Here is a 15,899-nt window from a genome sequence, read left to right as displayed (position 1 = left end):
GACTGCCTTAGGCCATCTTACTGGGAAGCCCCTTATGCCCACATGATACCACTGTATTGGTCGTCAGAGCCAACATCTTGCTGCATCAATAATTTCCCCACTATCAATGTACATCTACATCTACATCTACATTTATACTCCGCAAGCCACCCAACGGTGTGTGGCGGAGGGCACTTTACGTGCCACTGTCATTACCTCCCTTTCCTGTTCCAGTCGCGTATGGTTCGCGGGAAGAACGACTGTCTGAAAGCCTCCGTGCGCGCTCTAATCTCTCTAATTTTACATTCGTGATCTCCTCGGGAGGTATAAGTAGGGGGAAGCAATATATTCGATACCTCATCCAGAAACGCACCCTCTCGAAACCTGGCGAACAAGCTACACCGCGATGCAGAGCGCCTCTCTTGTAGAGTCTGCCACTTGAGTTTATTAAACATCTCCGTAACGCTATCACGGTTACCAAATAACCCTGTGACGAAACGCGCCGCTCTTCTTTGGATCTTCTCTATCTCCTCCGTCAGACCGATCTGGTACGGATCCCACACTGATGAGCAATACTCAAGTATAGGTCGAACGAGTGTTTTGTAAGCCACCTCCTTTGTTGATGGACTACATTTTCTAAGCACTCTCCCAATGAATCTCAACCTGGTACCCGCCTTACCAACAATTAATTTTATATGATCATTCCACTTCAAATCGTTCCGCACGCATACTCCCAGATATTTTACAGAAGTAACTGCTACCAGTGTTTGTTCCGCTATCATATAATCATACAATAAAGGATCCTTCTTTCTATGTATTCGCAATACATTACATTTGTCTATGTTAAGGGTCAGTTGCCACTCCCTGCACCAAGTGCCTATCCGCTGCAGATCTTCCTGCATTTCACTACAATTTTCTAATGCTGCAACTTCTCTGTATACTACAGCATCATCCGCGAAAAGCCGCATGGAACTTCCGACACTATCTACTAGGTCATTTATATATATTGTGAAAAGCAATGGTCCCATAACACTCCCCTGTGGCACGCCAGAGGTTACTTTAACGTCTGTAGACATCTCTCCATTGATAACAACATGCTGTGTTCTGTTTGCTAAAAACTCTTCAATCCAGCCACACAGTTGGTCTGATATTCCGTAGGCTCTTACTTTGTTTATCAGGCGACAGTGCGGAACTGTATCGAACGCCTTCCGGAAGTCAAGAAAAATAGCATCTACCTGGGAGCCTGTATCTAATATTTTCTGGGTCTCATGAACAAATAAAGCGAGTTGGGTCTCACACGATCGCTGTTTCCGGAATCCATGTTGATTCCTACATAGTAGATTCTGGGTTTCCAAAAACGACATGATACTCGAGCAAAAAACATGTTCTAAAATTCTACAACAGATCGACGTCAGAGATATAGGTCTATAGTTTTGCGCATCTGCTCGACGACCCTTCTTGAAGACTGGGACTATCTGTGCTCTTTTCCAATCATTTGGAACCCTCCGTTCCTCTAGAGACTTGCGGTACACGGCTGTTAGAAGGGGGGCAAGTTCTTTCGCGTACTCTGTGTAGAATCGAATTGGTATCCCGTCAGGTCCAGTGGACTTTCCTCTATTGAGTGATTCCAGTTGCTTTTCTATTCCTTGGACACTTATTTCGATGTCAGCCATTTTTTCGTTTGTGCGAGGATTTAGAGAAGGAACTGCAGTGCGGTCTTCCTCTGTGAAACAGCTTTGGAAAAAGGTGTTTAGTATTTCAGCTTTACGCGTGTCATCCTCTGTTTCAATGCCATCATCATCCCGTAGTGTCTAGATATGCTGTTTCGAGCCACTTACTGATTTAACGTAAGACCAGAACTTCCTAGGATTTTCTGTCAAGTCGGTACATAGAATTTTACTTTCGAATTCACTGAACGCTTCAAGCATAGCCCTCCTTACGCTAACTTTGACATCTTTTAGCTTCTGTTTGTCTGAGAGGTTTTGGCTGCGTTTAAACTTGGAGTGGAGCTCTCTTTGCTTTTGCAGTAGTTTCCTAACTTTGTTGTTGTACCACAGTGGGTTTTTCCCGTCCCTTACAGTTTTACTCGGCACGTACCTGTCTAAAACGCATTTTACGATTGCCTTGAACTTTTTCCATAAACACTCAACATTGTCAGTGTCGGAACAGAAATTTTCGTTTTGATCTGTTAGGTAGTCTGAAATCTGCCTTCTATTACTCTTGCTAAACAGATAAACCTTCCTCCCTTTTTTTATATTCCTATTAACTTCCATATTCAGGGATGCTGCAACGGCCTTATGATCACTGATTCCCTGTTCTGTACATACAGAGTCGAAAAGTTCGGGTCTGTTTGTTATCAGTAGGTCCAAGATGTTATCTCCACGAGTCAGTTCTCTGTTTAATTGCTTGAGGTAATTTTCGGATAGTGCATTCAGTATAATGTCACTCGATGCTCTGTCCCTACCACCCGTCCTAAATATCTGAGTGTCCCAGTCTATATCTGGTAAATTGAAATCTCCACCTAAGACTATAACATGCTGAGAAAATTTATGTGAAATGTATTCCAAATTTTCTCTCAGTTGTTCTGCCACTAATGCTGCTGAGTCGGGAGGTCGGTAAAAGGAGCCAATTATTAACCTAGTTCGGTTGTTGAGTGTAACCTCCACCCATAATAATTCACAGGAACTATCCACTTCTACTTCACTACAGGATAAACTACTACTAACAGCGACGAACACCCCACCACCGGTTGCATGCAATCTATCCTTTCTAAACACCGTCTGTACCTTTGTAAAAATTTCGGCAGAATTTATCTCTGGCTTAAGCCAGCTTTCTGTACCTATAACGATTTCAGCTGCTACCCACAGAGGGCATCCATCATTGGGCCAAACAGATGGAATTCAGAAGATGCGAGATCTGGACTGAAAGATGGATGAGGGAGAATAGTCCAACAAAGCTATCTTAGCTCCTCTTGGGCGTGCACACTTGTTTGAGTTCTTGCATTGTCATGGAGGAGGAAATGTTCATTTGCATTTTTGTGAAGACAAACATGCTGAAGTTGTTTGTTCATTTTCCTGAGGGTAGCACAATACGCTTCAGGATGGACTGTTGCACATTGAGGGGGGCATTAAACAGAATAATACCTTCAGAGGCCCAGAAGATCATCACGATGACTTTACCAGTTGAGGGTATGGCCTAGAACTTTTTCTTTGGAGGAGGTGTGTTGTGGTGCCACTTCATGGATTACAGTTTTGTTTTCCGGTTCGACGTGACAAACACACGTTTAATCACCTGTGACGATGTTCGACAAAAAATTGTCGTGATTGTCCTCATAACACCCAAGCAGTTCTGCACAGATGATCCTTCGTTACTCCTTATGGTCCTCTGCTCAGCGGCGTGGAACCCAGTGAGTGCGCACTTCTGAGTACCCCCACTGGTGGACGAGTGTATCAGCACTACCAACAGAGACTCTCATTTATGCAGTGAGGTGTTTGACTGTAATCTGTCAATCAACTCGAATGAGAGTGACTACTTGTTCCACTATTACAGGAGTCACAGCTGTATGCGACCAGCCAGCATGCGGGTGATCAGACAGGTTTGCACGACTTTGTTGTGGTGATAGCAGACACACCGCCCAATTGCTCACGATGCTTTTGTTCACTACCAGGTATCTGTAGACATTCTGCAAGCACCTATGAATATGTGCACTGCTCTGGTCTTCCATCAAAAGAAACTCAATGACACCTCTCTGTTTGGAATGCACCTCAGTTACATACAACATTTTCATTGCTACTTATAGTGCTGACATCTATTGGAATGTCAAGGAACTATAGGGGCTGAAATGGGATTATTCCTTGATGTGCCACAACAAATTCTGGATTTTTTTCATCTGAAATTGGCCAAGAAAAAAAATGTGTTGCATTTATTGTTGAGTGCCCCTTGAAGCTTTCAACTGAAAGCCCCTCTTCTGAAGTACTAAATACACACACATTCGCACAGGCACAACGCACGCTCATGTGATTGTTGTCTCTGGCTGCTGTTATAATATTGTTGTTATTCCTTACTGTATTTTCCATTGTTTAATGGCCATGATGTCATTGTGGGAGATATTAGAAATTCTACAGAGACTTTGTGACTGTTGGTCTTCTCTTGCATCATCCACAAGAGAACAAAATGGATGGAAGTGAGAAGTCCCCTTACCGTATTTACTCGAATCTAAGCCGCACTTTCTTTCTGGTTTTTGTAGTTCAAAAAACCACCTGCAGCTTAGAATCGAGTGCAAAGTAAGCAGAAGTTCTGAAAAATGCTGGTAGGTGCCACTACAACTAACTTCGGCCATCGACTATATGTAGCGCTACACAGGCATGCTTTGCAGGCACAAAGATAAATACTGGCACCAAAACCTCTGCGTCAGTAAATAAATTAAAAGAAAAGGTAGAAGAATGTAAACATTATGCCATGTATTCTTTCGTGTTTGCTGCTATCTCATTTAAATCCTGTCTGCCTAATAAACTACGAAACTAGAGTGAGACAACAGCAAAGACAACAGCAAACACGGAAAAATATACATATCGTGTCTTGTTAATATTCGTAGTATTCTTATGTTGAATAGTGATACAGTCAGAAATGAAGCACGGCAACTGACTAGATTTTTAAATCTAAGATGAATCTAATTTCTGTGCAAAATGTAATGTACTAAAGAGGCGTTGCAAAGATTTTCAAATTGAGAAAATTTTTCGCTAAACTCTCGTTCAGAACATCTTCTATCATACACAGTCTGTTATTTGGTAATAGTTGATCATTATCAAAGAAAGCTGCATTGAAAGTAATAACAAATAGCAGTCTCTTGCCATTGTTTCGCTTATGAGACAATTCCTCTCTTCTTCTTCTTCTTCTTCTTCTTCTTCTTCTCTTTTTTTATAAGCAGTGGTAGCACGGACAAAAGCAAGCCATGGCACGAGTGGTGACAGCTTGTAAACATTCATTATCACAATGAGACAAACAATGTGCAGTGGTAGCACGGACAAAAGCAAGCCATGCCACGAGTGGCAACAGCTTGTAAACATTCATTATCACAATGAGACAAACAATGCATGACACAGTACAATAATGCATTTTCAGCTTAAAGCGACGTAAACACCTATAACAAAGATAACAGCACTTATCAGATCAAAGCAAAATAAGCAATCAATTCAAACCAGATGAAGCACGTGAAAAAGGAAGGGCACCCGTATAAATACGGACAGAGCGCTTGACACATAGCAATGGCTACTTGGTAAAGCTTAACTGTTAAGCTTACGACTCGCACCAAACTACTGTAGCTGTATCTTCATCCATTCGAACACAATTGTCTCTCATGTTACAATGAACCAACTTTGTTTCGATTTGGAGGTGTGGTCTAAAACTTTTCTCTCCCCTCGAATTTCGAGTCTCAAATTTCAGGTGCAACTTAGATTCGAGTTTTTTTTTTTTTTTTTTTTTTTTTTTTTTTTTTTTTTTTTTTTTTTTTTTTTCCAGGTGCGGCTTAGATTCGAGTTAATTTCCTTGATTTCGAGTCTCATTTTTCAGGTGTGGCTTAGATTCGAGTTAATACGGTACTCTGAGGTTAGAAATCTTAAGCTAAAATATACGATTTCAGTTGTTCCTTTCATGCCTCCCTGCTTCCTGCTGTCCACTGCCAGTTGAAGCCTAGAGCTTCCTTCAGTTCGGATGATCTGCCTTGTGATCTTCACCTTTCTCTGGGACCCCTGCCTTTGACCATCTTCTGTAATTTCTTTGTGTGATACATCCTGCCCATTTTCGTTTTAGAGCCTTTACCCTTTGTGCAACAACCTGAACCTCTCTGAGGCCTAGGAGTGATCTTTCCATAATTCTCTGAGCTGTTGGAAGTTAATAAAAAACAGGTTTAAAATTCGTTTCATGGCCATGTTACTATGGGAAGAACACACTGTTTAAAAACAACCTTCTTGTAAAAGTTTGTTGGCATATTAGATTTAAAAACATTTGCATATCTTCCATAGGCCCCCCAACATACGTTTATTCAGCAAAAAATTTCAGGTTTTAAGTCTTCTGGGATATCAGTTAACTCACTCGGATAGACATAATTGTTAACAGTTTTAAATCGGTTGTTGTTCAGTATTATTTCTTTTGCTGTTACCCAGTTGTGCTTAACAGTTGTGTTGGACAGATTTATCTGAAGGCTTACTTTCTTGCAACTGTATAGTAAATCTTTCATAGAGGACTGCAGTTCCGTTGTATTGTTTGCTGTGACTACTAAATTAGGTGCAAATTTCGTTAGTGAGTCTCTTCTCATTTCTTCTAATTCCACTTTCTTTCCAAATAATTTGGGCAGAGTCATATCAGTAACAGCTGTAAATAGGTTTGGGGATGCAGCATCAGCATACTTCATTTCTTTTCCAATTGAAAATTCACTCGTGTTTTCCTTTGCTGACAGGAGGCATTAAGGTATTGTAGGTGTTACATAATAGGTTTATGTAACTTGTTTCCACACCTAGTGTGATCAGTGCCTGTGTAAATGCAGTGTGGCTTAAAGAATCAAAAACTGTTTTACAGTCTGTAAAAACTACGTACAGTGGCATTTTATGTTCATTGGCTCAAATAATTACTTCATGTAAGGTGTGTATTTGGTCAATTGTGCTGTAACAACTGTGGTTTTCCTATAACGGCTGTGGAGTCTGCCTTGTTCTATGCATTTTGTGTTTTTCGCAATAACATTCTCATGCTTTTAGGAGCTGTAATTACACATGATGCACGATTCCTTTATCTTTGAGCTGAGGTGTTAACCATGTTTGCACTGTGCCCAAAAATAAGAATTCGTGTATCCTTAAAAATGTGCTGAATGTAAGATAGGTTCCTTTCCTACTCTTGAAAGTAATGGGGATTTTCCCAAAACAGCAATTCTCCCATGTGAACTGCAATATACCACACATTTGTGAGAAAGTAACGCTCACAAGCAAGACACGGCATTTGGAAATTGAGCAAGAAAGGCATGGCAGGCTGCAACTCACTGCACTGTGTCATTGTCAGATAGGTCACAAACGTCAATCTGAATACTTTCATTTTCCAATCTTTTTAAAGTGGTCACAAAGTATCTGAAGTTCAGCTGCTCTTTTATGAATGGATTTTATTGAGGATGGCTCAGTTTGAATGATGGAGGCACACTTATCCTCTCACATTTTCATATGTCTTGACACTTAGATTTGAGACTTTACTTAGTTCCTGTTATGCTGAATAGTGTATTAGGCAGTAAGTTCCCCCTAATGTACCCAGCTAACTGCATGGTTTTCAGCTTCCTCCCTTTCATATTTGTGTGTTGAAGATCATTCCCAAAAGTTTATTTCCAGATGTTACAATGAATTCCCCTACTTCTGTATCCATCTGTTTTTTTTTTCCCCACAACAGTGCTGATTTGGGGATTTTCCACCTTTGATATGAAGAACATGCTCTGCAAGCTTCAGTATTCTTTCTGAATCTATTTTCTTTTGGCTACGTAACAGCTTCTTCTCAGCAACCCATCAGTTAACGTATGGCCGTGATAACTGGTCTTCAGAGTTCATCTTGGGCATTGTTGGTGTAAAAGACTGAGCTTGTATGCTGATTTTACTGACATTTCCAGGTCTCACATGTATATTTGGCCATTTTTAGGATGATAGAAGACTGCTGTTGAAGCTTTGCGGACATACGTATAGAGTTGAACTACTGTATGGATCACATTCATTGGGCGACTGCAGAAGCTCTCCCGTTTTTGCTGCTGATGTGTGTATCTATGTCCTTGTTATTACAGATAACTCTACCAAGATCAAGGAATTAGTCAACATCTTGTTGTACCATACGTTGCACTGTAAATCGGATAGATACATTTCCACTTTTACGCACACTGTGTTTGTTTTATCACCATTTGTTTTTAGCCCTGCAGAACTGACCATTCCCTCCATCTTGTAAACCTTGTGATGTTTCTGCCAGAAGAAAGATGTTATCAGCAAAATCCAGACCCATAAGGGTTGATTATTCATTCTAACGTATGCCAGTGTTGGAGTTGTTCATACTTTCTCACATGAAATCTATGACAGATACATCTGTGAAACAGTCCAAAAGAAAAGCAAATTTCTCTCATTCGAACAGGGTAACTTAACAAGGTGCCAGTTTGCCAAAGTGACTGCTAAATATACTCATTATCTCTGTCACTGTTTTCCCTCCTGTGGTCGAGCCACTAATCACTCCTAAACATTGCAACTGTATCTGCTCACATGAGCCACAACTTCACAACTGAAACGATGCAGTACTGACATCAATGTTTTTTGTCAACTTCGAAGCATGAATGTTGATGAAACAACTGTTCATCCCCAATTGTATAAAATCGAGAAAAGATTTCTCAAGCACCCTGTAGGTATGAACATGTCGGAAACTGTTTCACTTGGTGTGTTTCCTGTTTGCTGTTGGCTTTTTTTCCTATCAGGTAGCTTATTTCTAATATGTTCTGTCGTGTTTCTCATCTCTCCTTTAGCAATACACACAATCAGCTATACTTTTGTCAAGTTCGTTTATATTGATATAACATATTTGTGTAATTTTTCAAGCAGACGAAGACAGTGACGGCGAAGAGGGCTGGCGAAACAGGCGGGGAGGATCCGCCAAGGACCCCATCAGCGAGGTCATCTCGCAGATCATGGAGACAAACCCTCCACCCGGGGTGGTGCCCCTGTCTCAGCTGCAGCCGCAGGCTATCCTCATCTACGGCAAACTCATTCCCGTTGAAGGTGAGTCGCCTCGTTAATCTGTCACACGGCAGTTCTCAGAAACGAAGCAGTCGGGTTAACACTACTTGTTACAATACAGTGTCACTTTCATTGTTTCTGTTTGTTTGTAGCTGTAACTCTGGTTTACGGGAAGACTAACTCACGAACTGGCTCTCCTCAATTTCCTTCATTTACAGCATTTTAATCTGTGTTGTCTGTACATCAATTTCATACAGCAGTCTGACAAAAAAAAAATCATGTTTGAACATTAGGGTGCTGTTAAGTACAAACATTTCCAAATAATCATTGTGATAACCAGAAGCTGAGTAGATAATATAAAAGTCTTGCAGTAGCAATGTCAGTGGTTTGAATCTCACTAGTGGCAACTATTTTTTGACATGAAAAGTCTATTCACTCATTGGTGAAACTTTCTTGTGTGACCGAATAACGTCCAATTTGATGCGATAATAACTGCAAGACTAATAATGCATAAACAATGATTGAGCTCACAAGGGTTAAATCATGTCTGTACATATGTGTCGCACAGTATTTGCTTCGACGTCATTTTATGAGTGTATCACATGTGCGTGATTGCTACGAATTAGTTTTGTTAAGGTTATAAATAAGTGTAGTGTGGGAAAGCATTTAGTTAGGACATTGAGTCAGGAGTCATTGTGAAGAGCTTGTGGAGCTCTACTGGGACCCAAAATGAGACAATATAAATACTTGAGGGGATGTCGGTGAAAAGTAAGTATTAAATTGAAAATTAGAAAATAATGAAAGATGTCATTCATAAATGTGCTCAGAATTATAAAAACTCTAGTGAGAGGAAAGTTTGCACCAAAAGGAATGACAAAGCCAAAAAATTCTAGTGCCGAGAGAATGCGGCAGTCGGGGGGGGGAAGGAATAAAGCAATTACATAGCTTGTGCAGCTAGAATTAATCTATTCTTTAACTATTATATGCACTTCTGTATGTAACCATTATATTAAAGATGTTGATAAATAAATTACATATTAATAAAATACACTTGTGATGATTGCATTCCTACGTTTTCACAGAAAAACTAAAGCATGGACCCAAATTGTGCATATATAATTTTTTTCTTTTATTTCGTTTTCATGTTTGCTTACAAATGGAAATAGAAATTAACATATATTGAATCATATTTTTTAATAAAATTTATATCTTGTTACTTTTAATCGCTAATTGCATGAAAGTCCATGTATTTGCGATAAATGGAAATTTGAGATAAAAATGTGGAACATCAAACAATAAATGAAATACTTACTCATTTGAAGAGACCAGACAGAATTATTGATGTATGTAACTATTTTTCATTTAACAATGAGGCATTTTGCACCTCTGCATCAAATTTTAAATTATTTTTGGAAGACCTGTAATTAAAAATAAAAGGAGGTTAATTTTATTGCAAAATTTTGATTTAATATTTGTTAATTAACATTTCCATTTGATAATAAAATATAGAACCAAAATAAAAACAATAATCACAACTAGTGAGATTCGTACTAGTGACATTACAATTACAAAACTTTTATACAACACACTCACCTGCTCGTGGTTATTGAAAATGTTTACTACTTAACATCTCTCAAAAATCTTCAGATCTCATAAGATGATTGTTTTGAGAGTTGCTTTACACTGCTTTAGGAGACTGATGTCCTAAGCTTCAAATTGGCCCACCCAGATAGCTGCACTCGTCAGTATGCCACTTCCGGGATTAAGGGAGGCACACCAGCCCCGGATCGAATCCACTTGGTAGGGTAATGACAAGGACCAATTTGCTGGCTAGCCTGGATATGATCCTTAGGCGTTTTCTCGCATCTGACTAGGTGAGTACCTGGCTGGTACCCATGTTCCACCTCAGTTACGCAATTTGCAAACTTTTTGAAAAATATTGTCTCACTTTTACACGGGATAATACTGGATACTGGCAGATGGGGTACAAAATTCCGTCCAGCAGGGAAGGGATGGAGAGAGGAAGCACATCCGTCCACCCTCCACCACTAATATTGTCAAATCCAAAGTAGTATGCCGACCTAGTGAAGACATTGGATAAGGCCAGCTAAGAAAGAAAAAATATGTCCTAAGCTTCGAATCCTGTAAATATGAATAAAACTGAAGAGAGCCAGTTTCTGAAATCTCCTTGTTAGACTGAATCGTAGGTTTTGGAGACCTCTCACTTGACTGTGGTGTAAAGAGAAGACAGTAAACTGTCACAGCTAAATTGTGAAAATGGCATTGCAGGTAACCCCGTGCTGTTGGAAGCGATCCAGCAAGGCGGCGAAGCCCTCCGCAGGCTGATCGACTCTGGCGAGATCGAGGAGCTGCAGGACGTGATGCCGCACAACGACGATTCCCCCGCACTGGGCGGCAATGCACGCGGCTCCAACACTGTGTCTGCGGCAGTCGTGACGCCCCGCGCGCACCCACGGAAGCCCGAGTACAGGGAGCCCGTCGCAGACCGGTCGGTTAACGATTCCGACCGAGACGAGACCAGCAATGACTCCTATCGTAAGTTTGTATTCCTTTTCATTTCAAAACCAAATTTTTTTAATCAATTAATGTCAGTGTCTTTAAGTAATGAAGCAGAAAGTATTGCAGAAATTATAGAGATACAACTATAATTTGTTGGGCGGGTTTGCTCAATCGGCGAGTCTCAAAAAAGCAGAACTGAGAAATATTTTAAAGAATCCAAAGACCATCATCAATTCAGGGCTGCTTCGCCATGTGTATATGGAGTTCTCATACTTAAACAATTAACAGAAAAAATGAAGGGAAGCAAACAGTCCATTTAACATTTGCGTTCGTAGAAAATGTATATGACACGGTGCGATTATGTAAGTTGTGGCTAAGCATGAGGTGTAATAGTGTCTTAAATGTTACATTAATGCAGCTAAAGTTTGATATTGTGGAAACATTGGCTCGGTGAAAGTGGGTGATGATTTATCAGAGGAATTCCAAATTAGGGAAGGGCTTTGACGAGATTGCCCATTGTCACGTAAAAATTTATTTTAAGCGAGTGTGAAGCACTCGGAGAAGTAATTAATTTTCTGAGGAAGTGTCAGTGGGAGATGATAAAATATACCCATTTCTGTTTGCCATTGACTATTTGATAATTGCAAAAGGTTGTGACAACTCTAGCTGTATGCTGAGGAAGTTGTTTGAAGAATATGACAGGTAGGGCTTAAAAATGAAAAAGAAAATTGAATAACAGCCACAACATCCAGAGACAACAGTGGCCATGTGTGTGTCTCTCACGCATGTGTGAATAAGTTTCTTCATATGATGGATTGCTCTGGAAACTGAGCAGTATTCAACAGCATGCTTTTCACTGTGTCTGTCTGCCGCTCAACACTTCTTGTATGAGGTGAGTAGCAACCTATCCTAATGTGTATTGTTATTGTTTTCCATTGCAGATTTTCCATTGAGAAAATTGAGTACATGATGATGGGTAGTGATTAACTGCTTGATTAGATGCTGGGAATTTTAGTATTAAATGTTGCTCTTCTTTTAAATATCTGTGTGTAACTATACCTACAAATGGAGAGGAAAAAAGGGAAACAACTAATGAGTCAGTGTGGGGGACATAATGAGAATAGAGTGGAAGTGGGTGGGATATGTAACCAAGAGGATGGGTGGCAGATGGGGTGAGGAAGTTCTCTGCTAGACTCCCTATAGATAGGTGAGGAAACACCAAGATGACGGCATGATGGGTTGTGGTTGGATGACGTCACAACGCTTTTGGAAATGGGAAACTGTAGACGGGAATGCATAGAGAAGTCTGAGGTAAGCTTTTACCCTGCAGTGGATAGCAAATGGTAATTGCTGATGCTCTAATGAATACTGGAACCTTCCTATACACACATCAAAAAAAGTTTTGCATCACCTCGGTTCCAAGAGTTCCGGAACCTGTACAGAAAATTGGAATAGAGATCAACATAAACATCATTTCCACCCTTTTTATTGCTCATAAAAACCACACATTGCGTGCTGTACCACCATACTGCGAAACCTGAAGAGCTGGTGGTCAAGATTGTTGTACACACTGGTACCTCTGATACCCAGTGGAACATCCTCTTGCGTTTATGCATGCCTATATTTGTCGTAGCATACTATTCACAAGTTCATCAAAGCACTGTTAGTCCAGATTGTTCCAGTCCTCAACGGTGATTTGGTGTAGATCCCTCAGAGTTGTAGGTTGGTCACGTCATCCTAAACAGCCCTTTTCAGTTTATCCCAGGCACGTTCAATACATTTCATGTCTGGAGAACGTGCTGGCCACTCTTGTCGAGTGATGTAAGTATCCTGAAGGAAGTCATTCACAAGATGTGCACGATAGGGCCACGAATTGTCATCTACGAAGACGAATGCCTCACCAATACGCTGCGATATGGTTGCACTATCGGTCGGAGGATGGCGTTCGTGTATCGTACAGCCAACATGGCACCTTCTGTGACCACCAGTGGTGTACGTCAGCCCCACATAATGCCACCTCAAAACAGCAGGGAACCTCCACCTTGCTGCAGTTGCTGGACAGTGTGTCTAAGGCGTTCAGCCTGACCGGGTTGCCTCCAAACACATCTCCGACGATTGTTAGGTTGAAGGCATATGCGACACTCATCGGTGAAGAGAACGTGATTCCATGCCGGTCCATTTGGCATGTTGTTGGACCCATCTGTACTGCGCTGCATGGTATCATGGTTGCAAAGATGGACGTCCCCATGGACGTTGGGAGTGAAGTTGCACATCATGCAGCCTTTTGCGCACAGATTGAGTTAATACAACATCCTGTGGATGTACGAAAAGCATTTTTCAACATGGTGGTGTTGATGTCAGGGTTCCTCTGAGCCATGATCCGTAGGTAGTGGTCATCCACTGCAATAACAGCCCTCGGGCAGCCTGAGCGAGGCGTGTCATCGACAGCTCCTGTCTCTCTGTATCTCCTCCATGTCTGAACATCGCTTTGGTTCACTGTGAGACGCCTGGACACTTCCCTTGTTGAGAGTCCTTCCTGGCACAAAGTAATATTGTGGATGCGATCAAACCGTGGTATTGACAGTCTTGGCACGGTTGAACTACAGACAACACGAGCCATGTGCCTCCTTCCTGGTGGAATGACAAACTGATCGGCTGTCGGACCCCCTCCATCTAATAGACACTGCTCATGCATGCTTGTTTACATCTTTGGGCGGGTTTAGTGACATCTCTGAACAGTCAAAGGGACGGCTGTCTTCAGGAGCTTTGGGAACTGGGGTGATGCAAAACTCTTTTTGATGTATGTATAAAGAACAAAATATTCGGAATGGCACTTCGTTAACAGTCAATTTGTTTGAGTTTCTTCATAACTGCTGTCAGTGTTATATTTATATATTCTCCCAGGGCATTGTTCTCCTCCAGTATAGGCCGGTGATGTTAGGAGCCCATATCTTTCCATACGCGCAGTTATTTTGTCTCACAAAGTTTCTGTCCCATCTCAAACACACACTCGTAGTTTGACGTGGTTCTCCACATGCAAATAAAGTAATGCAATCACACAATATTTGTGGTGTCCCCTATAGTAATTTCTTTTATGGTTTTCACATACGGATGCATGTCACTCATCTAGAGTGGTATGTGACATCATACACTTCGCAGTGATTTTTTGAGTTGGGATGTAAATTTAGTAGATGTCAAAAACATTTTATTAAAAATATTTACTAACTTAGGAATTTTCTTGCCAATTGTGAATAATGGGACTCCAATTTTACTTTAGGTATGGACACCGACCCTCACAACAATACGAGGCACCACGATCCGCTACCGATGCCGGGCACGCGGCAGCGGCGGACTCGCTTTAGCGACCTGCCGGCGCCAGACCTGAGCAACGACGACAGCCAGCAGCAGATGCAGCGGCCTCAGGACCACGAGATCGAGGAGTTGCCGCACCAGGACAAGGACATGCGGCAGACGCCACTTTCGCACCCACACCAGCACCAGGTGAGGAGTGATGCCTCGTCTTGAGATCACTGTGGTCAATGTCAAACAGTTGAAAGAAAACTCTAAATACTGGGGAAGTGAATAGTGACAATTTTAAGAAGCATTTTGTGTTTTGCCTGAGGACTGAGCAACAGAATTCAACAGTAGGGATACACACTGTTGACTGATGATGTTAGAGAGAGCCTCTGTTTTGGCTGCATTTAATTCGTAGGGTAATATATTGAACTCCCTACTGTCAGTGTTATTACATGAGTTTTTTCCCGAAACTGGTATTCACTGTATTTACAAAACATGCTCCATTTCACTACTGTACTTATGTTTTATTCACTTGAAACTGACAAGATATTTACAAAATTACACTTAAAAGACACTGTAGTTCGTATAAATTGCTTTCAGCTCACTGTCTGCAAGGAATTGGCCAATTCTTTTGTTTCTGTTGTAGATTCACTTTCCTTTTTCTCAAGGTGACCCTTATTTTCCAGAACTTTATTCTGCATATTCTAATAGCAGATCATCACATTTCGTTCTGCTTACAACAGTATACTTCAGGCAGTTCCCCACAATCAAAGCAGTGCTGTAACATAGCTGTTAAGTTATTTAGCCAGTTTGCGGAAGGTTGTTGGTTTGAATCCCACCAGGTGCAATTTACTGTGATCATTACATTAAATCAATTGATTGATTTAAATACCAGGTGATCTAAAAGTCAGTATAAATTTGAAAACTGAATAAATCACGGAATAATGTAGATAGAGAGCTACAAATTGACACACATGCCTGGAATGACATGGGGTTTTACTAGAAACAAAAAAATACAAACATTCAAAAAATATCCGACAGATGGCGCTTCATCTGATCAGAATAGCAATAATTAGCATAACAAAGTAAGACAAAGCAAAGATGATGTTCTTTACAGGAAATGCTCAATATGTCCACGACCATTCCTCAACAATAGCTGTAGTCGAGGAATATGTTGTGAACAGCACTGTAAAGCATGTCCGGAGTTATGGTGAGGCATTGGCGTCGGATGTTGTATGTCAGCATCCCTAGAGATGTCGGTCAATCACGATACACTTGCGACTTCAGGTAACCCCAAAGCCAATAATCGCACGGCCAGAGGTCTGGGGACCTGGAAGGCCAAGCATGACGAAAGTGGCGGCTGAGCAC

The 15,899-nt window shown here is 41.1% G+C and overlaps 1 protein-coding gene across 1 annotated transcript in view; it reads left to right on the top strand.

The window, feature by feature from the left end:
• Positions 1-15,899, top strand: part of LOC124720256 (pre-mRNA 3' end processing protein WDR33) — a 174,941-nt gene that overhangs the window by 130,073 nt on the left and 28,969 nt on the right. The window contains exons 11-13 of the mRNA XM_047245573.1: positions 8,580-8,756; positions 11,004-11,270; positions 14,512-14,735. Coding sequence (XP_047101529.1) covers positions 8,580-8,756; positions 11,004-11,270; positions 14,512-14,735 — 668 coding nt within the window. The remainder of the gene's footprint in view (positions 1-8,579; positions 8,757-11,003; positions 11,271-14,511; positions 14,736-15,899) is intronic.

Source organism: Schistocerca piceifrons, chromosome 11 (assembly GCF_021461385.2).
Source record: "Schistocerca piceifrons isolate TAMUIC-IGC-003096 chromosome 11, iqSchPice1.1, whole genome shotgun sequence".
NCBI lineage: Eukaryota > Metazoa > Arthropoda > Insecta > Orthoptera > Acrididae > Schistocerca > Schistocerca piceifrons.
This window is presented reverse-complemented; position numbering and strand designations above follow the sequence as displayed.